This window comes from Gymnoscopelus microlampas (assembly GCF_963454915.1).
Source record: "Gymnoscopelus microlampas genome assembly, chromosome: 10".
Classification (NCBI taxonomy): domain Eukaryota; kingdom Metazoa; phylum Chordata; class Actinopteri; order Myctophiformes; family Myctophidae; genus Gymnoscopelus; species Gymnoscopelus microlampas.
In genome coordinates, this window is record NC_139947.1 from 28,470,282 (window position 1) to 28,494,076 (window position 23,795).

At 41.2% G+C, this 23,795-nt stretch overlaps 1 protein-coding gene across 2 annotated transcripts in view; it reads left to right on the top strand.

Annotated features, from left to right (window-relative positions):
• The first annotated feature begins 1,101 nt into the window (after positions 1-1,101).
• The window catches only part of tead3a (TEA domain family member 3 a), a 37,258-nt gene continuing 14,564 nt past the window's right edge, over positions 1,102-23,795 (top strand). For both annotated transcript variants that reach the window (XM_084069332.1, XM_084069333.1), the window contains exons 1-4: positions 1,102-1,272; positions 9,324-9,568; positions 21,230-21,294; positions 22,035-22,097. In XM_084069332.1, coding sequence (XP_083925458.1) covers positions 9,562-9,568; positions 21,230-21,294; positions 22,035-22,097 — 135 coding nt within the window. In that variant the 5' untranslated portion in view covers positions 1,102-1,272; positions 9,324-9,561. The remainder of the gene's footprint in view (positions 1,273-9,323; positions 9,569-21,229; positions 21,295-22,034; positions 22,098-23,795) is intronic.

Genomic DNA, 23,795 nt, shown 5'->3' on the forward strand with positions numbered 1-23,795 from the left:
GGATACTGCCCTGTGTGTGTATTTTTCATTTGACTACAGATAGTATTTAATATTTAATGTTTGTTAACATAATCCATTCATACAATAGATAAAAGAGCAGAGTTATGCTTTACAAGTCCTAATGTGATTTATTATAAGTTAAATGTTGAAAAAGTATATTTTTGTTTGTTGTTGTTGTTGTTGTTTTTCTTTGAAAATATACTGTTACTGCTTGGGTTCAATAGTTTGTGGACTCTAAATCACTATCTCAACTGGGGTCAAGGGACCCCCAGGGGTCCTTGAGGAGGAGGTTCCAGCTGGGTCCAATGCTAAAAGATTGAATTAGGAATAGGAACCAAATGGACCCTTATAGTCCATTTAATTGGTTTCATTAATACACCCTCAGAATTCAAATAACACTAAGGATTGTAGATTGGGGTCCAAGATAGTGTATAATTAATTATATAAATATACCTTTTCCTATAAAAAAAAGGTGGGCATCAAACTGAGGGTCTTGGACTTTAAAAGACCCTTAGAGGACATTTTTAACAGAGTATTTCTACATTGCAGTGGACCTATTGATACTTTTTTTTCCCACCACTGATAAATATACATTGTCTTATAAAAACTGAGGGTCTTTGAAATTAAAAGACTCATTCACTAAAGTGACCTACTACTAGAAACTGTATAAATAAAATAGGCTAACATTGTTTGTAACATCATGACTACTAGGGTAAGCCTACTTTTAATAATAATAATAATAATAATAATAATAATAATAATAAACTTTATTATATTGAATCCGTGCACCTTTCATGGCATGAAATTATGCAGCTGAAAGTGCTTTACAGAAAAAATACATATGATTAACAATAAAGCAAAAAAAGAGAAGCAAAAGCATAAAACAACAGATTTTCTGTATCAGTATTTACTAATTTATTTATTTGAAAATATGACCACTTCGGTTCAACAGTTTGCGTCCTAAAAAGTCAGAGAGAGGCTGATGTTAATGTTAATGGAGGAGGAGTTAACCGCTTGGCTCAGAACTAACTTCTGTTCTGTTGTGAGGAGCGTGTTTTATAAAACCACGCCTCTGTCTTTCTCCTCCTGCGTTGATTTCATACCAAAGACTCATATTTGGCAACATTCCGCCTTTTTTTTACCCGTGTCAAACAAACAAGGGAATAATCTTTCCGAGGGAATAATAATAACCATAACATCCAGCGCTACTCTGTGTGGACTTAATAAGTTGTGTGAGTCGAAAACTTGGAGGGTTGAGAGCGGATTGTAAAGGTGAGTGTTGTGGGTCTTTTTTTTGCTAAAGTTCTTTGTTATGTGCAACAAGTTTTTTCTCTCCCTCTGCAGCTGCTGCCTCTACGTCTCTCAGCGCGCCTGGAGTTTTTAGGATATTTGTCATATTTGGCATTTTTTCGCGTGCATTCTGCTCCAGAGCCCCGGGTATGTAATACTATGTATGGAGGCTCCTCCGTCATGTCGGGGCTGTAATGGCGGTGGGTTCGGACTGATCTGTCGGGCTTTACTTCGGGACTTTGTGGAGGTATTATTAGCTCCGTAGGCTAACACCAACTAGCAGTTCCCAACTCGTGTGTTGCGTTTTTTGACATGATTTGCCTTGGTTTTTCTGTGTCCTGCTGTAGAGTTTTTTCCATCTTTCTTTTGTTGCCTTTGATCAGCAAGGCTTTGTTGATGCAGTTGTAGCCACTTTTGCTACTTTGTAACCATTTGTGAACTCCACCAGGGCCTATAATGGCTACTTAGAAGCTGCTTTCTCCTACTAGGGATCAAAGGGATATATTGTTGGCAACTTTGGTTTGTTAGGCGACTTCTCTCTCTCTCTCTTTCTCTCTCTCTCTTAGCAGCAGCATTATGCAGTGTTTCCCAAGCCTTTTTTTTTATTTCAAAGACCCCCATAACTCAGAGTTACAGATCTGTAAGGGTCCATTTGGAACCCCCCTCAAGGAACCCCAGATGGTCCCTGGACCCCACTTTGAGCACCCACACTGGCATTATGGGATGTTTTCACTTCTCATACATAACAGGCCACACAGGGCTACATTTTTTTGTGATTGCGAAATAAAACACCTAGAGAGAGAGCAGTTTTACAGGTTTAACAGAAAAGAGTTGCATGTCTTACTACAGATCACAGCTCTTATCTACTCTCTCATGATACTCGGAATGGCCTCTGAAGACCAACCAGTCCATCTTCTTTTAAGGACACATGATTATAACACCAGCATATTAAGCTTGCCTGTCTGGGACCAGGGCCATGTGTTATAGCTGGGGTTAATCACGAAATGGGTTAGGTTCATTTTGGACTAGTGTGTGTCTCCCCTGTCTGTTTGCTGCTGAGCTCATGGCTTTATTTAGCTCCACCAGCCCCTGTCCTCCTGTCCTGACTCCTGCTGGCTCCCCACGGCACTCAACACATGACCTTTTGGCCACTGGGAGATAATTTGAAACCGGCGAAGCTGTTGTGTGTGTGTGTGTGTGTGTGTGTGTGTGTGTGTGTGTGTGTGTGTGTGTGTGTGTGTGTGTGTGTGTGTGTGTGTGTGTGTTTGTCTCAACTCAACTGTGTGATCTTGAAAAACTTGCATCACTACTACTGAAGTCCCTGAGACTTGCTGTCTGATTGTGGTAATATTTCCTCCATTCCACAAGTTCTCCTTCAACAATGTATGCAGCTCACTTGTTTACAAATCAGATCATTTATACGAGCTTGGAAGGGAGAACAACCCCCAAAAAGTTAACTTCTTTAATTGAAATGAAACTCGGGCTAAAGGATTATTTATACTCTATAGTATGGTGTCGTGCGATGGAGTATATATTAAGCTTGACCACTTAAACCCTCTATATTTGACCTGAGTCCCCCCCCAGGGGTCTAAACTAGCCCCCCCCCTCTCTCTACACCAAAATTCTTCACCGAAAATAGCCGATCTACAATCTCACTGAGATTTTAGATCTGCTATTTTTGTTTTGCAGAATGTTTACCCCCAGAATAGGGACAATAGTTTTTTCCAAGTGGTTAAAAATTACTTATTTTCTATCAATTACACACCCAATGAAGCCTTGAATCCATGGAGATTTATTTTGTTTTTGTGGCATCCCTAAGCCAATGATTTGATGACCTACTGAGTCTCCTATTGACCGATGACCCGGTCATCAAGTTATTGGCTCAGGAATGCAACAAAAACAAAACAATCTCCATGAATTCAAGCCTTTGTGGGGTGTGTAATTGATAGAAAATAGGCATTTTATTTTGTGAACTGCTCCTTTAAATGTCTTCCTGTTGCCCCAATCACACATGAGATTTTGATTTAAAAAATCTTTGGAGTGTTGTACCTCGAGGACACGCACCAAGTAAAAATGTTCCATAAGGCTTTGCTCTTTCCTAACCAGCTCACCAGGGGGATACCCAATCGCTATGGCAACAACACGGGCCCTGTCAGTGGTGATTGAGCCTGGGTCGGCCCTGTGCTGTGGTGCTGACCAATATAATATAAGCCCACCACAGCAGCAGTGTTGCCATGTCTGCTTATTACAAGCAGTTTTTTTCCCCTGTAAATTTGCTTGTAAATTATTGGTGGTTGCAGGTTTTTTGGCTTGTTTGTCAGATGTAGTTGCTTATTTGGGCTTGTTGTTTAAACCAGTGGTTCTCAAACATTTTCATATCAAGGACCCCCAAATTCCCAAATTAATATGTATTTGTCCCCCATCTGAAGATATTTTGTGCCAGGGACCCCCGTACCAGATTTGTGTTGTTAAAATGTTTCAAAACATATTCAACATTTTTCAAGATTGTCTTTTGAAAACAGCAGCTCTACAAGCTCAAAACGACACGTTGTGAGCTTGTAGATAGGCTATTTTCAAATAGCCGACCTTGTAGATCGGCTATTTGAAAATAGCCGACGCATGTAGGTTTAAAGTGCTCATGTGGTCCTTGATCTTTTGGGCTTATTTTCATTAGACCTGGTTGCTTATTTCTCTCGCAAATAGATCTGGCAACACTGCACACAGCAGGGGAAAGCTCTGTGGTGACCACAGAGATCCTTTATGGATTGTCTGTCAGCCACACTCTGGAAAACATTACACACAGCAGACCACATCCATGCTACATATGAGCGGAGCGGCCTGTTTGTTGAGGAGACTTAGACCATCCTCAACAATAACACAAGAATGTGTAATTTCCTCATGTGGGCCAATGCTGCAGACTAGGTCAATAGTAGAGCTGGGGCGCCGATATGGACCAAATTAAATGTCACTTATTGTTTTGACCCAATATACCTCCATATAAATGTTGTGACGGTATCGCATTGTGATGAGAATATGAATTATGTTTAACCCATTAATACCTGAGGTGATTCTTAAAAGAAATCTAAATCCCAACAGTTTTTTGAAAAAAATATAAAAAATATTTTTGAATAGCCAAAGAAATATAAAGTGACACAGATGCGTTCCAGGTCTTAATGGGTTCATTTAGATTTGTCAAAAATATGTTCAAAAATAGCGAAGATGGCAGATCTACACTCTACACATTTGTTTAGCAATTTTTGGTTTAGACAGTTTTATTTTATTGTTAAAAGGATCCCTGGTTAATATAAGCCTTATATGCCTTAATACATTATAACTGCCCTCTATAACAAAAATTTAAAACACCTTAAATATTTAATTTATTTTATAAATAGTTCATATTTTACTTTTACAGGCGTTGTCCCACGCCTGTCGCAAGTTGATGATGTCATTTGTCCTTGAGTGGTCCAGCCCTATGGAATGTATGGAATGCATGTGTGCTATATTAAAAACGTTATTTAAAATATTTTGATGCTCATATTAACCTTTAAGTATTAAGTTGCTTTTCATTAGCACTGCCACATGCATTCCATACATGCCATAGGGCTGGACCACACACTGGACAAATGACATCATCAACTTGCGACGGCTGTTGTCCCCCTTGAATAAAACATGAACTATTTCTAAAATGAATAAAATATTTAAGCTGTTTTTTAATTTTTGGTATAGAGGGCAATTATAATGTATTAAGGCTTAATTAGCCAGGGATCCTTTAAAACAATGTCTACTTAGGTCTTAGGATAATTTAATGAAGCTTAACTGACTGAAACCTCACCACGGTACCGATATAATATCCATCCATATCTTGCCCAGCCCTAAAATAGAGTAGCTTGTGTCTTGTGTCGATGGGAAAATACCGTCAACTGGTCTTGCTGTCAAAATGTAGCTCTATTAAACAGGGCCTTCTTCAGTTTCATCCTTTCATGTATCAGAGATAGATAACCCAGAAGAATCGACCACTGTAACCTTCATGGCAGCAGGCTAGACCAACAGGTGGTCGGTCTCTTTATTGCCCTTGGCCAGTCATTTTTAAATTTACAACCTCTTGATGTTTTGCCATGTTGTTTGTCACGTCTTTAACTGTCTATTCCATTGCTATTAATACCCCCCCCCTGTACTATGGAAGCTGTAAATTACTTCAGCCAAATGCGATCTTGCGGTGGGTGGGTTGAAGTGCCAGCCATCTGCAGCGAGAGAAATCTGTCACCACGTGTGGCACCTGCAGATTGACCCCTAAAAATGTCTCAGAACCCTGTCCACTGGGGAGTGGGACTGGCAAGATATGGCCTAAAAGACGTCTACCAACAACCCAGACCTCTGTTTTAATCTCATGGATTAAAGTTCTCAGTCGCCACGACTGATTTCAGTTATTTGGATTCCATAGAAGTCAGCATGTCTTCTATGGAAGCATGTTGCGCAGCGAAAATAGCCGATCTACAAGCTCTCAAGGCGTCTGCGATGCACTGTTTCACAAATCACACATTAGGACTTGGTCATACAAATATTTTCAGTCGTGAGATTTTATTTTTGCTTTAAAGCAGCACATATAACTTTATAATGACTATATAGCATATTATGTCCCACTAAATTATAAAGTAACATGTTTAAGCATAACAATCATCCCTGATTAAGCCCCTGCTAGGGGCTTAAGAGGGGAGGGGGGGTGGTCCCTGCTTGGGGCTTGACTGTATTACTATGTACAGTATATAGGGGAGACAATGGCTTTCATCCTAGGGCTGGCATTTGCCAAGGCACCAAGGCCAGAACTGCCAGTCAAAGGGAAGACTGGCCAATCACAGCGCGTCCTCGCCGGACATGCTTGCAGAGACTCTTGGGTAATAAAGTTGAAGACGTTGGCTCACTTGGCTGCCATGTTATTTGTGTCCAAAGTAGCCGCTAATGCCCCAAACTAAATAGTGCTGCTTTAATCCATGTAACCTTTCTGTTAAGTTTTCGGGGTATAATAGTAGATTAGTGGGATGTGTGTATGTGTTATATACACGGTAGAAGTGGAGAAACATAAATGCCTCTGCTTCCGTACAGGTGGACTGGATGATACTATTAAGCAATTAACATCTATCATGCTCTGTGGATGTATGAACATTTTCAGCAGGCCCAGTTGACCTTGATTTTGTATCAAGATGGCAAGAGGAAAAGATCAAAATGACTATGAAACGGTGTTCATTGAGGCACGGATGGGCCACTCCACCGTCAAGTGTTTCAATACTAAAAGTGACCAAAAAAAGCGTCATCTGCATTTAAATCAATGGGAATGACCAGTGACCATGATGGTCATGCATATGATTAGTGCGATATATATATAAGGAAAAACATAAGAGAGCAACTCTTCCTCAGGTGGAGAATGTTACTGCAGGATGTCAGTCATCAGACTGTCAGCAAGAGCAGTCTGTCGACAACTACATAGAGGGCTGTACTGTAATAGGAGGATTGCAGTGAAAGTCAAAAAACCCTCATTATAAAGAAAAAAGGCACATTTCAGAGTTCAGTGTTGCAAAAACCCATAGGCACTGGTCTACACTGAGATGTGGAAAAGCATTATATGGTCAGATGAGTCATCTTTCACCATATTCTCCACGTGTGGGCGAGTGCATGTGTGACGTACGTACACCAAGAGAAAGGTACATGCCTGAATCAATGCTCTCACTCCTACAGTGAGGGGGTTCAGTTCAGCTCTGTTATGATGTGAGGAGCGTTTTCCTGCCATGAACCACTTGACCCCTAAAAGAGCGTGGTACCCCGTTTGAAAAGACTATGTGCCAGAGCAAATGATTTTTGTTGTTAGATGAGATTAAAGTCATCGTATGTAACTTTGCTTTGTTTAAATAGCAAAACAATATACTTTTGTTTACCCATTACTTCCCTCTATACCAGCAGGCATCAGCCACTGGAGTAGCGTCCATGGTGGTATTTACCTGCAGAGACACATTGCCCTCTTGCTGTATTTTGGTGTTTTCACTGTTTGTTTTGGTAGCCCAAAAACATCCCCGTCTACCAAAACAAACACCACCACACTACTCCATTGGCTTATAACTGTTGGTATAGAGGGAAATGATTGGTTGGAGAAAAAAAACGTGATACACTGGGTAAAGTTAATGTCTTTTTGTACAGAATAGAATTCTATAGTGTAGGAGGGAGATAACATTGGAAAGACTGAGACCTACTTGTATCATCATCTGAATAGTCACACTTCTACATCATTGAACTTACTTCTAGCCGGTGATTTAATATTGTAATGAAACCTTTCCTCATTGTGATGAAGGGGGGACCCATGGTATCCTCTCAAGGACCCCACTTTGAGAACTGCTGCCTTAGAACAGTGGTTCTCAACCTTTTCAGGCGGCGACCCCCCCAAAATAATCATGTTTGAGTTGAGGCGTTACATTTAGTTTGACTCGGTTCCACAGATGAATATTGTGAAAATAGCCGATCTTGCGAGGCGTTGTGTGCTATCAGCTATTTTCACAGTGTTCTTTTCTCATATTATTTGAACATTTGGCCAATGTTTGACCAGTTTTTATTGTATAGTTTGTTGATTACTTTTGTTGCAGTAATGTTTTTTTTTCTCCATTTCATTTTTTTTTTATATTAAAAATGTCTTAAAAGTCCTAAAATGTCACTTTACTGTCATCTGGGGACCCCCCCAAAATCAAAGGGGGGGGGGGAACCCCCTGGGGATCCATAGGGTGAGAACAGCTGCCTTAGAGGGAACAGTCACTGCTGAGTGATCATGTTTATCCTATGATGAATCACTTCCATCCTGATGGGGAGTGGTCTCTTCAGGATGACAATCCCCCCCCCCCCCCCATCCACAGCTCTCAGAGGTTCGCTGAGTGGTTTCAGTATGAAAATGATGTGAATGGAATAATTCTATGGCCTACAACACAGTGTATGGCCTACACAGTCTCACCCGATTTCAACCCAATTCGATTGGGTGGATCTCAATTGAATTGAGATCCATTAGACGGCACTCTCCTCCACCAACACCACCACCATCAAAACACCTAATGAGGGAATATCCTTTGTTGGAATGGTGTTCCATCAACCCTCCATTAGATTTCAAGAGACTCGTACGATCTATGCTAAGGCGCATTGAGACTGTTCTGGTGGCTTGTGGCTTATTGGGAAACTTGGCAATGAATTAAAACATCTGGTCAGCTGTTAGTAAACAAGGACTAAATACACCCCGTCTCCCCATCCAGCAGGCCTACAGAGGAATAATAAAATAACAGAGGTCATTATCTGCTAATATATGACCAAGGATATGGCTCTGAAAAGCACATTGAGCCACCAAGACAAAAGTTAAATGAAACGTGTTGTTGGTATTTAAAACATTTTGGGACAATTTCTGAAAGTATGCAATAAGACTTGACCAGATTAAAACCAGGAAAATACAACAACTTTGCCATATTTGTGATATTAGGATATCCAAAATCGCAGACGATAACTAGTCGTCTCATATCTAGGGATGTGACGATAATCATCATTATCGTTTATCGTGATAAAAAACTCAATAATCGTATCGTGGAGATTTTAATTTATCGTGAAATTGTCCTCCGTCATACAATAGGAATGGGCTTTTGTTGAGCTGCAAATTCAGTACCACTTAAAGCCTCTGTACCCTGTAAAGAATGCATTTGGTACGCTCTTATTTCACTCTACTCAAATCTATTCACCCAAAAATAGCAGATCTACACGCTCACAACGTGTTGTGACTTTGAGCTTGTAGATCGGCTATTTTTGCCGAACGTTCCCCCCCAGAATTGGGATGCTGGGGGTTCAAGTGGTCAACAAAAGTGCCATTTTAAGTTTTTTAATCATATTTTGATTATCGTTAATCGCAATTATTTTCGCCACAATAATCGTGAAATGTAATTTTCATTATCGTCCCATCCGTACTGTGTAGTTTGTAATAGAAGTCTGCTTTTCCCGTGTGTGTGCGTGTGTGTGTGTCCCAGGTGTGTTGTGGTCGGAGCCGTCATCATTGCGTCGGAGTGGAGCTGTCGTGACAGCCCTGAGGGAGGGCAGGAGGATGAGCATGGTGGCAGCGGGGACGCCGGAGACACGGCGGACCGGGGACTGGACGGGGACCCGGAGGGAGTGTGGAGCCCGGACATCGAGCAGAGCTTTCAGGAAGCTCTGGCCATCTATCCGCCCTGCGGCCGAAGGAAGATCATCCTGTCGGATGAGGGCAAGATGTATGGTGAGGACGGCACATTGATTTATATGCAGACCTTATCTCTCCGTCTGCCTACCAGCTCCCCATACTTGGGTCAAAGTCCAGAAGCATAAGTCTGCCTCTCCGTTGTAAATCAATGCTTGGTTTCTTGCTTTGTTCCAGATATTAAGGGCACATAATGTAGATAGATATACCTTTTTTTAATTGATCCCGCGGGGGAAATTCGGTTGTCTTGGACTGCAGTAACGAAACACAGGACAGATACAGAAAAGGAGATACAGCTAAAAATAATCATCATCATCATCTTAGTTAGCATAATAAAAAATGATTTAAACTGGTAGTAACGCGAAGGGATTGCAAATAAATTACCAGAGAAACCAAAGGAGGTTTAGGTCTACTACAGCACGCTTGCTTGGCCCATCTGCACGCCGCCCAGGATTTGTGTGTTGTTTGAGCTATTAATAGGTAAAAAGATAAATGTAGTCAAAGTGCATTAACAGTATATTACAGTTTTAACAGGTATAAATATAGCCAAAGGGTACATAAACAATCTTGTCCCAGGAGTGTGGGTAATAATTAACAGTCAAATCATAGTGGATAATGAGAAATATTCAATCTATTCTGTACCCAGTAAAAATGTTATTCATAGTGTATACTATAGAGATAATATTTACAATAAAATCCATATGACGGGGAAGATTTACCGTTCTGTCTGTTTGGGCTTGTCTTGGAGCTCCTAGAATATATCCATCATGCATTTTGCGGGCATGCTAGCCTGGCACGCCCATACAGTCTATGACTGCCATTACATCAACCTGAAGAATATTTCCTGAAGTCAAGATTGGTATTTTGCTGTAGTAACCACGGCTAACAAGGACAATGTCACAGCCATTGCCACAGCCACAGGGTAGCAGCTAAAAACCAGGAAAGAAGGGTTGTAGTTTTCACATTCACAGATTTTACTAACTAAAGGCCAGACCGCACCAATGCAACTAGTCGCAACTCCTTGCAACAAAACAGTTTTAAGGCCAGTCCACACCAATGCAACTGCTTGCAACTGCCATTGTGGATAATGGTTGCAAGAAGTTGCATTGGTGTGGACTGGCCTTTTTACTTGGACTGCGTTTCCGGTATACACAGAACACAGCTCAATGTTATTGCTGCTCATGAAACATCAGCCATACAACAAATATAAAGCGTTGATCGTTACCTTTTAATCCATTAAGACCTGAGACCGATTCTACAAATGTCTTCTAAATTCTAACGTTTTTCTGAAAAACGTATGTTGCTATGTCAGTGGTTCTCGAACCACTGTCAAGGAAAAGGAAATGTCAAAATTATATGTGTTTGGCCGCCGACCCCATCTCAAAATATTTTGTCCAGGAACCCCTGAAGCAAAGATATGTGTTAAAATGTTCGTTTTAAAAAACATCTATATTTAAAACAACATTTTCATGTTTTTTCAAAAATAGCACATCTACAAGCTCATAGTGCGGCGCAAAGTGATGCGTTATATGAGCTTGTATATTTGCTATTTTTGAATAACCAAAGTGTAAAATGACACTTTGCTTTCCCGGTTTTATTGGGTTAAATGAAGGAGTAACCGGTAAGAACAAAAATTCACCTTCAGTTGACTGTCCATCTCTCTCGAACCCCCTTTTCAACCGATTTGGAACCTGTTCGGTTCTTGTTTTCCAGCCTAAATTGGAACCAGTTTGGAGTGTTTCCACTGAAAAGTATTGGAACTGGAACCAAAACTTTCCTTTTTTTTTTCTTGCCCTGAACTGGGAACCACAGTGGGCGTGTCAGGTTGGAAGATGCAGCTGCGATGTCTGCATCTGGCGAAAGAAAATAATAAATAAAAATGTCTTGGGCACATAGTTGTTGCCTAATGTCAAATTAGGCCTTCATATTTGATTAACAGTCAATTGATAGACAAAAGTTATTCGGGTCAGGGATGTTTGGTCACTTACATGTGGTGAGCACTATTCATCGTCCTTGTAATTTACCACTCTGGGAATAAAGTAGTGTATTCTTATTATTTTATGTAACATTATTTTGTAGGTTACAACCTGTCAAGCTTATTGGCGCAAGCATGTCTTATGCCTCGCAGAGACAAAAAAAATGTCTGCCAACAGTGGAATATGTATACATTTTTAAAGCGAACATTTTTAACTCAAATCTTTGATTCTGGGGGGTCCCTGGAACAAAATATTTTCAGATGGGGGTCAGCGGCCAAATTCATATCATCAAGTTTGAGAACCACCGATATTGTAACATACGTTTTTCAGAAAACTGTTAGGATTTAGAAGACATTTTGTAGAATCGTAACCTCAGGCGTTAATGGGTTAAGCTGTTGGAAACGCGGGCCGGTTCGCTATAGGAAGCACCAAGTTTCCAAGAATCCTGAGACAAAAGTTATTTCGGTGGAAAAAGGGACTTCGGTTCCCTTTGTGTGCCCTAACAGAACTGCTGGCAAGTATTTTAGACCAGGGGCCATTATCTTTGAGGTCACGGAGGGCACTCTGCACTGGGAAAGGTCAAAGGTTAAGGCTAGCAGACATGTTGGGGCAGACACGTAAACATCATGTGGCTACATAAGTCAAAAGGAGCCGGTTGAATGGTTCAGGGCCGCCCTCCCTAAGGTAACCGGTTGATTAACCACATGAATTCCTAACTTCGCTATTCCGGACGGCGAACATTCTGTGAAAATAGCCGAGCAACAAGCTCACAACGACTCGCACTGTGAGCTTGTCGCTTGGCTATTTTGGGGGGGCGAGTTTTGACACTATAGAGGGAAATGCTAGCCCTGGGGGACCCCGTCAAAGTAAGTACATAGGGTTTAAGTGGTCCAATAGCCAGTTCAGATTGGTGGATTAGAAGTCCTAATAACACCGGTGTCGCACCAGAGCCTTGCTCCGTCCGGTTCAGACCCAGACGTAATGCGTGTCGAGGTTTTTCTTTTGTGGGGTGGGGGAGGTGGGGGTCGGTCCACGATGTTAACTGTCAGTAGAGCTTGGGTTTATTTTCACCATATTCTCCTACTGTAATGCAGGCCTTGGCTGGTGGCCAACATTCCTAGCATATTTCCCTTGGCTGAGGGATGGCATTCCTGCGTGCAGCAGCCTGTACCGCATGGTGTGTGTGTGTGTGTGTGTGTATGTGTGTGCGTGTGTGTGTCTGAGTGACGGGGATATGTGATCCCATGCGACAGAAAGGGAAGGTTTGTTTCAGCGTTCCGGCATTTTCTCCTTTTGTGGAAGTGCGGGCTCACACTGTTGGACCACCTCCCCCACCCTTTCCGTGTCCATAAATGAGCGAAGGCAAACTTAGACGGAGACACGGACACACTCGGCCTTGGACGGACGTACTCCTTTTTAAATTTCTAATAAAACGAAGACCCACACTCTTTCACCAGCACGTTAGCAGCATACAACCTGCCTCCTTCCCTGTGCCGCTTTTTCCACATGAACTGTAGCGCCCCTATTCTGGGGTTAACATTTGGCCAAAATGGCGAATCTGACGAATCTGACAGTGCAAAAAAATAGCCCTTGGTAGATTTGTTCTGGCCCCGCCCGGTTGACTTTGGATTTCCCTGCCCCCGAAGTTGTGGGGCACCAATCAGGGCCCAGTATGCAAATATGGGGCGGGTTTATCACCAGAGGCATTTCTTTTGTATTCACCCCTTGGAAATGCAGGTTCCACACAGAGATTCCAGACCAATATCTACACAGTGATATTAGTCTGACCATGCTTGTATATCGGACATTTTTGGTTAAGAGAATTGGTGGTGAGGAAAAAAGGACCGGACCAAGTATAGAGTACAGAAGTCCTGACGTCACTCGTTCATCCCCTGGGTCGCGGAAGTCATTTCTCTATGGAGAATAACATTGGGTCATCTTAGAATCGTCTCATATAAGAGTTGTGGTCCAAAAATAAGCAAACTGTCTCTGCGATATTGTCATTTGATGCTTCATATCCATATGAGTCAAACCGCCGGGATCATTCGTTATTTTTGGAACACAGTTCTTATTTGATGCGATATTAAGCGCGTCTATGGGAATTCAGAATGGGGGAAAAAAAAACTCGACCCAGGTAGGATGCGTGAATTACGTCAGACTTTGGTGCTATATAGAGCGGTCAACTAAGTATATTGGGTTTAAATGACCATATTATGGTCTCAGCACTTCCTCATGTGTGTGTGTGTGTGTGTGTGTGTGTGTGTGTGTGTGTGTGTCTGTGTGTGTGTTTGTGTGTGAGAGAGATCAGCAGACACATCACCAGCTTCTCTCCTCACACACTGACCCAGATAACATAGTGACTGTTTTAGCAAAACCATCTTGGTGGTTTTCCTAAAAGACTTTCTCTGTGTCTCTTGGTCATTTCAAGTCTGGTGAACTTATTTAACATTTCTCTTGGGTCCCACAAGGGTCAGGGATTTGCACATAGCCATTTAATAAAATAAATAAAAACGCATACGGTAATGTTTTTTTTATTAACGGTGTAGCCTAAGGCTGAAATACAGTAATGATGTGTTTTACCACTTTACCCATTATTTCATACTTTGGCTATTCAAAAATAGCAGATATACATTTAACATTTGTAACTCAAATCTTTGCTTCTGTTGGCGGTCCCTGCAACAAAATATTTTGAGATGGGGGTCCACGGCCAAATACATATCATGTTGGGTGGTCCTTGACATGAAAACGTTTGAGAACTACTGATATTATAGCAACATAGGGTTTTTTTTCACAAAAAAAGACTTTTGTAGAATCCCCAGAACCAAAGATTTGAGTTAAAAAACATATATATTCAAAGATTTGTTACATTTTCACGATAAAAAAGCAGATCTACAAGCTTGTAGCGCCGCTATGAGCTTGTATATCTGCTATTTTTGAATTGCCAAAGAAATCCAAAGTGACACAGATGCGTGAGCCACATACCCAACCTGAAAAAGCATCTAAATCCATGTCAACGGAATGAACGTTTACCAGAAACCTTTAGTTTAGCCTTTTTGATAATAATAATTGCGTCATAATCTTGCGCAGCCTACACAGCTTGCCCCGAGACCCCAGACTACTGGCTGCTTGTAGGTTAGTCTACATAGTACTATTAAGGAAGATAGATGAACATAACATGTCAGCGTGTTCTGGTATCACTCTAGTACGCACTACGCAGTCTGTTGAGCATAAGGTCTGCTGCTGAGAACAGCACACTGACGTCACCACAGACTTCCCCAGCACACACACACAGATAGCGTCTGATACTGTAGGTCACAGGTAGCCCGTCTGGGAAAACAGAGGCCATTAACCACTTAATAACCCCATATGGTTGACCAGTGTCCCTCAGGGCTCTATACTAGGGTATTTTCTGTTTTCTGTTTTTGTGGGGGGCGCCTTTTGCTGAAAATAGCCGATCGATCTGCTATTTTCTATGAAAGCTTTCCCCACAACAAGGATGCTGGGGTTTAACCCAATCAAAACCGGGAACGCATCTGTGTAACCACTTTAACCATTATTTTATACTTTGGCTTTTCAAAAATAGCAGATCTGCTATTTTTGAAAACATTGTGAAAATGTGTGCAAATCTTTGAATATATGTATATTTTTAAACAAACATCTTTTGATTCTTCAAATGTCTTATCCTAACAGTTTAAAACATATGTTGCAATAATATCAGTGGTGCTCAAACCTTCTCCTGTCAAGGACCCCCAAAATTTGGCTGCCGACCCCCCATCTCAAAATATGTTGTTCCAGGCCCCCCCCCCAGAAGCCAAGATTTGAGTTAATTTAGATTTGCACACATTTTCCAGATTTTTCAAAAATAGCAGATCTACAAGCTCATCTATGAGCTTGCATATTTGCTATTTTTGAATAGCCAAAGTCTCTGTACAGTACAGTAGCTCTCTCCACGTTGTTTACTTTACCCTGTGCATAATAGATCTCTTGGATTCTATTTGAAGTGATTCAGCATGTTGCTCGTGCTGCCGTTGTATTTCAGCATCGTTTTCTCAAACTATGAAATGGTTCCAAACCACGCGTGCTTTGTGAGTTTCATTTGAATTAGCTGTCTCTCGCTCGCGCTCTCTCTCTCTCTCTCTCTCTGATCTAGACCTCCCAGCAATTGTTAATTTTGCCAGCACATTTTGGTGTGGTTTTAGTCAGTCCTTTGAATAGAATTCCATTTAGTTTAAGTCACATTTTAGTCATCTTTGCTTCTGGGGGTCCCTGGAACAAAATATTTTCAGACGGGGTCGGCGGCCAAATACATGTAATTTTGGAGGTCCTTGACATGAAAAAGTTTGAGAACCGCTGATATAGTAGCATACGTTTTTCAGAAACTAAGAAGGATTTAGAAGACATTTTGTAGAATCGGAACCTCAGGCCTTAATGGGTTAAGAGGGAATCGTTCATTCTCATTCTCAATGCTGTTGTCTTGTTAGCTGTGGTTGAAACATACTGTAGTAGTAGCCTAGTACTAAACTGGTAACACACCTGGACCATTGATTTGCTGCCAGGTTCTTTCCTGTGTTAATTTGCGCTGTGACACATGTGTGTACTGTTAAAAGGATCCCTGGCATATAACCCTTGGTATGCCTTAATACATTATGATTGCCCTCTATAACTAACTAACTTTTAAAAACACCTTAAATATTGTATTTATTTTAGAAATAAATAGTTACTCAAGGGGGACAAGTTGACGCCCGTTGCAAGTTGATGATGTAATTTGTCCATGTGTGGTCCAGCCCTGTGGAATGTATAGAATGCATGTGCGAATAAAAAAGATTTAGAATATTGTTTTGATGCTCATATTTACCTTAGGAAGTATTTAGTTGTTTTTTAGTCAGCACATGCATTCCATACATTCCACAGGACTGGACCACACATGGACAAATGACAAATGACATCATCAACTTGCGACAGGCGTTCCCCTTGAGTAAAAGATGAACTATTTCTAAAATATTGTGGGGGGGTTTTAATTGTAGTTATAGATGGTAATTATACATACAAGGTGTATTAGCCAGGCATCCTTTTTGTATAGTTCATGGTCGTGTGTGAGTTAATTTTGTGTTCTTCCCTTTAATCGGTGACATACAATTCTGTCGCCAAGTGTAGTGTGGGGGTTTATAAATGCATCTTGTGTGTGGCTGGTGGTGTAGTGGTTGTAAGTAGAATATCAGTTTGTATAATGTTTGCAGCTTTGCACAATTCTATTGCGGTTTTTATTTATTTATGGTACTAGGTTGGTAGATCATTGTCGGATGGTGGTGCCTTAATGTGTTCAGTTGTTGTGGGAGGGTGCCTTGTGTTCAGTTTTGGGAAATGGAGTGGACGGCTGGGCCTGTGAGCGTGAGTCAGCCCCCCCGTAGATGCTGGGGAATTCTGTTCTGGATGTGACTAAGCCTGTCGTGACCCAACTCCCAGCAGCATTGTCCCACTTCCCATAAATGATGAGAATCAGCGATGATGATGTGTTTTGTGGAGTGCATTTGTTTGAGTGGAAGAGGGAAAGAGAGAGAGAAATAAAGACTATAGAAATTGTTTTTCTTCGTTATCTGCCAATTTAGTTGTTATGCCAATTCCCAATCCCAATCCTCCAATACACATGGGTGTGTGCCAGGATTTGGGGGCTTTTCTTTACCTAGCTTTAGCTGCTATAGTCGTCCCTATAGCATCTGTATTTGAGTGACCAGCCCACCAGTTGAGGTGGACACAGGCAGCTCATCAGGTGAGGGAGAGAGAGGGGCAGGCAGAGAAAGAAACCGCTGACCAGGCACTCTAGAGTCTAGACTGGCCATGTATGGGGATATGTGTTAACCATATAATGTCCAGTCCTCTCCTCCCAATCCTACCGTTTATCTGCCTAGTTTCCCTGTCATTTTAGACAGTTTTCTATAATAAATCTACAAGCTGACAATGCATCATAATGGCAATCTGGTCTGAGTGAGATTTGGTGGCATGTGTTGTCATCACCGCACACCAAATAAATGTGTTTCTTAATTCTTTGTACTTTGAGTAAATAATTGATTTTTATTTTCATCCATTTACCCAAATATAAAGAATTAAATCAAGCAAGTTTGAGGCAGAAACAGGTGGCAGGTGGACATTTTTATTTTCAAGGTTATATTTGTCCTATTGATGATAGGATATTTCAACAGGTAAAATGCAATGTGGCCGTAAGTTATGAACTGTACAGTAACCATGGGCGTCGAAAGCAAAGACAATGTGGGTGGGACAAGGTTGGCGGGAGGTCAGGGGGTCTTCCACCAGAAACTTTTTTGAACAGAGTAGATGCAATTTCATGTATTCTGGTGAATTTTAACAGGGAGTTTTATACTTCAGGCTTTACTAACATGGAAAAATGATGGGTAGCCTACATTTATGGTAATTCCAACCATTAAAAATCTAAAAGTACAGAAATGAATTTGATGACTGAAGCAACAAAGAGCCATATTTAATAATCACCACTTAATATTTAAACATGAATATCTCTTTATGATTGCATGCAATGATTAGGATATATCACTTAGATATCACATGGAATGTATGTGTACTATATGTGGGAATGAATGTAGTCTATTCAGTCATAATCTACATAAAGTGAGTATAGTGATAGTACCAGTGTAAAAGCCTAGAGATAGTGTTGACTCTCCTGTCTAGGTTAGTCATATGGTGCACCTGAGTGATGTTTCCTATTCAATATCCACATAGATTTCCACAAAAGGCTGATAAGACGGTCTGCATCACAAATTATTCTAAATGGTCAAATCCACTTAATCACTCCTCTCAGTAATGGAACTCTCTCCAGTCTGCACTGTCACTGCATTCCACCTCTGACTCACTGTGTCAAAAACAAACCGTTTTGGGCCAACCAGGGTTTTACTTAACCCATTAAAACCGGGAAAGCATCTGTTTCATTTTATATTTGAGCTATATAGCACATTGGTTCTCAAAGCGGGGACCCCCATGTGTCTTTGGGGGGGGGGGGGGGGGGGGGTCCAGTGGGGTCCCAAGCAAAAGTAATCAATGTACTGTAGCATCAAAATAATTTTAACCACATAAACCATTATTTTACACTTTGGCTATTCAAAAATAGCAGATATACAAGCTCATAGGCTCATAAAATGGCTCATGAGGATCCCCAGGCATTAGGGCAATATGGGACTCTTCCTTTTTGACAAAAATCTGACCCCTTATCACACTGATAAGAGCCAGTCTGCTCGTACAGGCTGGGAGCACTCCTCATGACTGACCAACGCACCAGAGCCTGCCTGCTGCTCGCTCAGCTGCCGGCACTAAATGAATGAACTGAAACCAGACAACAACAAAACAACAGGTTCGGGGATCTGTTGGGAATTGATTTCATGAACCCGGCACCTGTGCGTGCAGGCTCTCAATGTTTGGTCTGAGGGAGCACAACTTTACAAATAGATCGTCAGTCAAAAAGCACACCAAGAATCTACTCTATAATGACACGGTATTGCGTTAATACTTTTCAAAGGAGCAAGCAATAAATAAGTAAATGATCAATGGAACTACCATGCTGCTGTGTCCCTCCACAGGGACCGAGACGCACCCATCATTTCTGCTTTTTAGTCAGCTATGCAAAGGAAATATTCCCACATCCACTTTGTTCAGATGCAGGTGCGTTGGACAGTGACAACGGAAGCAATCATGAAAAAAGTATTTCATGAACAAAAATCCTGTGTACTGTTCTTGCTCAGCAGCAGCAGATTTTATTCAAATTGGCAGACGTTTCGGCCCTCTGGACCTTCATCAAGAGTCTCTTGAGCTGATGCTGCTGAGCAAGAGCAGTGTGCGGCATTTTTGTTCATGAAATACTTTTTTTTTAAAGCATGATTGCTTCAGCTGCTTTTTAGTTCAGCGTCAGGGTAGGGCTACTTCAGAAACAATAATTTCTCAAATACCGGCAGAAGTGGATGATGTCTCAAGGTGGTGTATGAGGTGACGCAGTTTTCCATTTGAGATGAATTGACAGCGTGAGAAATAGAATGTATCTCACGCTGATTGAGTTAGAGTTGGCAGCTCCGATGACAATGTTTTGTGAGCTTGTAGATCGGCTATTTTTTGCCGTTTTTAAAATAGTACTCACCGTGGCAACAGGTGATGCATGATGAGAACCCCCTCGGCCCGCCCCCCCCTCTCTCTCTCTCTCACTAAATAGACGGTGGGTAACGAGGACTGCCCATGATGTCATATGAAAACCCGAGTCTCACCCAGCAAAGCTTTTCAGGAATTAACAACTTCTTGTTTGTCATCCAACTCTCAAACTGTTTTGAAAGTGCTTTAATTGACCTTGTTGTTATGAGATCAGTACAATTTACTCGACACAGAAAACTAATCTTAAACATTCAAATCTGGTGACGTTGCAGCAAATGGTTATTCTATTAGTCAATTCATCTGCCTATTATTTGATAAATGTGTGATTAATTTATAGACCATAAGTAAAATAATATCAATAATAAAGTACAAGAAGATGATAAGTGATCATCCCAAGTTACCTGTACCCAAACGCACACATCTTGGTTGGAATTGCTTTACGATTACCACACAGTCAACCTATATTATAACCTTTCATTCATCATGTTGAACAAAGAGGTTGGAAATGGCACATTAGAAATAAACGATAACAATACATCACTAAAAGCAAACTTTTTATTATTTTCTGGCAATCGAGATGATCCAATTAATCATTTCGCCACCTGAATGCAAGTTAAGCACATTTCAAACAATACAGTGGTTAAGTGCGCATTAAGAGGCATATAGTCTTTCACATGTATTCTTTATCTGGTGCACCTTCCACTGACCTGTTCAACCGGCTCGCCTCTCTGTCAGGGCTTCTTATGCAATCACCAGTCTCTTATGCTGCACTGTATTCTCATATAAAAGGGCTTCTGTTATCACATTTCTCTTACAAAATAACAACTCTTTTACTTCCTGCAGATTACACACACACACACACACACACACAGACAGACAGACAGACAGACAGACAGACAGACAGACAGACAGACAGACAGACAGACAGACAGACAGACAGACAGACAGACAGACAGACAGACAGACAGACAGACAGACAGACAGACAGACAGACAGACAGACAGACAGACAGACAGACAGACAGACAGACACACACACGTTTGTACTACTGTATACTTGTGAGGACAATGGACATCCATCATTTTAGGACAGGGATTGTATTAATGCCATTTGTGCCACTTGTAACCCTAAACCCGAAAATAGCCAATCTACAAGGTCACAATACATCGCCCTGCGTCTTGTTGTGAACTTGTACATCGGCTATTTTCGGTGCACGCCACTGCCGTGCTACTAGGCATAAATCAGGCATAACTCCAAACCTAACTAACTCTAAAAAATATTTTAACCATAAAACTAATTTCTCTTGTGAGGAACAGGAAAAAACATTTCTCACAATGTCCATTTCTCAAATTCTCACAAGAATATTAATACAAGTACTCACACAGAGACACACACAGAGAGAGACAGACAGACACACACACATGCACACAAAGGGAGCTTGCAGCCAAGTTGCTGAGATGGCAAAAAGCACAATGTCCCACCTCTGCTTGTGTTCAGCTAGCCCCTCCTTGTGGTCGTTTTGTAGAAGTGCACCCTCCTGACAGACCTCTCTCTTCTGTCCTAGGTCGCAATGAGCTGATAGCTCGCTACATCAAGCTACGTACGGGGAAGACACGCACACGCAAACAGGTATGGACTGAACAAGCATTTATTTCGTTCAATAATTTGTTTTGCACACCGTGCTCTTATAAACGGCATAAACATGGCTCTTCTAAATGTGGGGGTTTCTCTATGATAAGTGGAGCTGTGCTTGTGTAAATGTTTTGAATATATATTAGCAACTGCAACTGTTGTCTTATCTTAAATTCAAAATCATCTTCTGTATCAACAAATCGACTAATTTATTCTAATTGATTTTTATAATCAACCAAATGGACAAGTCTGATCAACCACTTGTGCCCTATTTTAATCTTCCATTGTACAACGGTGTCTCACATAAAAAGCTAAAATAGCCATTCTACAACCTGTAGCTCTATTATCTTCTGTATTTCTGAAAATGTATTATTTTGATATAATTTTTTTTTTTTGGGGCAATTGATTAGTTATATTAACACCCTATTTCAAGATATCATATTGTCTCTGTCGGGTGGAAACCTCATATGTCAAAAAAATCAAAAATGGCAAATCAACAAGCGCCACTTTTCGAGCTTGTGGATCTGCTACTTTTGATACCTTCTGTGTGACGTTGTCAAGTAGGTCATTAATTTACGAAAAAACACAAAAAGTTAAAATATGGATATGCGAGGTTTCTGCCCGACAGAAACGATATAAATTCAGCTGTGGAAGTAGATATTTTTTTCATTGTGAAATGTAATGCAGCATAATATATTATCTGTTGTTCTGTGGGTAACCGTGTCCCCCACCTCCAGGTGTCTAGTCACATTCAGGTTTTGGCGCGCAAGAGGGTGAGGGAATACCAGGCGGGCATCAAGGTGGGTGCACAGCCCAATGACACTCTCTCTCTCTTCCCCCGTGGTCACATCCTTCTCTTTCCCTCTCCTCCTCTCCTCTCCCTGTCTTTTCCTGCACTCTTCCCTTTCCTGCTGTCTATCTTCAGGTCTCTAGTCACCTGCAGGTCTTGGCCAGGAGAAAGTCTCGTGAGATTCAGTCTAAGCTCAAGGTACACATGCTCACTGACGCTGCCCTGCTTGCCGCTATTACGCTCTGCTCTTTTTTAAAACAATTTATTTGGGTTATTTTTGCCCAAATTAGGGCTGGACTATATGGACAAATTCAAATATCACAGTATTTGTCGACAAATAACTCGTGATCAATATTGTAACGATAATAGCGTATTGTGGTGTTATTATTTATCAAAGATTTACGATCTACGCATTTGAGCTTGTAGATCGGCTATTTTTGAAACATTCTGAAAAAATGAAATGGGGCATAGGTGACCGGTTAAACGCAACACTCCTGCCATATCGCGTTATTTCAATATCCCAAATCCCAGATGATATCTAGTCTCATGTCACAATATCGATATAATATTGATAGACTGTATTGCCCAGCCCTAGCCTCCGTAGATGTGTTTTGTTGGGGCTTGGAGTCAGGTGTGAAACTGTAGATTTGCCAGTAATTAGAAGAAAGAGTTCTGCTTGCTAAACCACACAGGTGGTAGCGAGATGGAAAGAGTTCTGCTAAGCCAGTGGTTCTCAAACTTTTTTTGTTTGTTTCAACGACCCCCAGTAACTCAGAGTGTACTGATGATATTTACACTCACGTTTGTAGGCCTGTCACAATTATTACATAATCGCCTAATCGCAATAATTTTTTTATGTTCAAAAATAGATCTACAAGCTCAAAAAGATGTTGCACTATTCATGTTTAAAAAATAATAATTATATAAGTTATTTGTCTTATCTCCCCTGTGCACCTTTTGTTTTACGAAGCCTAAAAGCCAAACAGAAATGTAATTTTTATTCATAATGTTCGACGACATACACGCAATTAAATTAGTTAGTCGCAATTATTTGAGCGACAATTAATCGCCAAGTAAAATGTCATAATCGTGACAGCCCTACACGTTTGTGCACTCACTGAGATGCGAGTCCATTTGTTTCCTAATCCTAACTTATCAATCATTTAGCTGGGGCCCCAATGGAAGCCCCTCGAGGACCACTTTGAGAACCACTGGGTTAAACAACACCTGGTAGGTTGGGAGCGAGGTGGAAGCAAGGCGGGGCTCGTTCAGGCTTGACATGGCTTCCATTAAACTAACCAGACTCAAAGGCCTTTTCGTATTTGAGTTCTTTGAAGGGTCCCTGGCTGCTCCCCGGGTCGCTTTCATTGCCTCCATGCTTGCAGCAGTGCTTGGCGCTTGTGTGTTTGTGTGTTGTTGTTGTTGTTGCTGTTGGCTGACATAACTGCTGGAGTGGATTTTTTTCTTTATCATTTCTTTTGCCGTCCGTGCATGTTTGCTACGTTAATATGTCACTAGATTTCAGCAGGGTGGTAGCATTTAGATCGCATGGGGGTTCAGTAGCAAGCTGGTTGTAAGCTAAGAAGAATACTGTAAGCATGGCTGTGAGCATGCGTAGGAATGCATGCCATTTATTTACACACACACACGCACGCACACGCACGTGAGAGATTGATTTTTGCCGTGTCCCTCATACACAGCCACACAC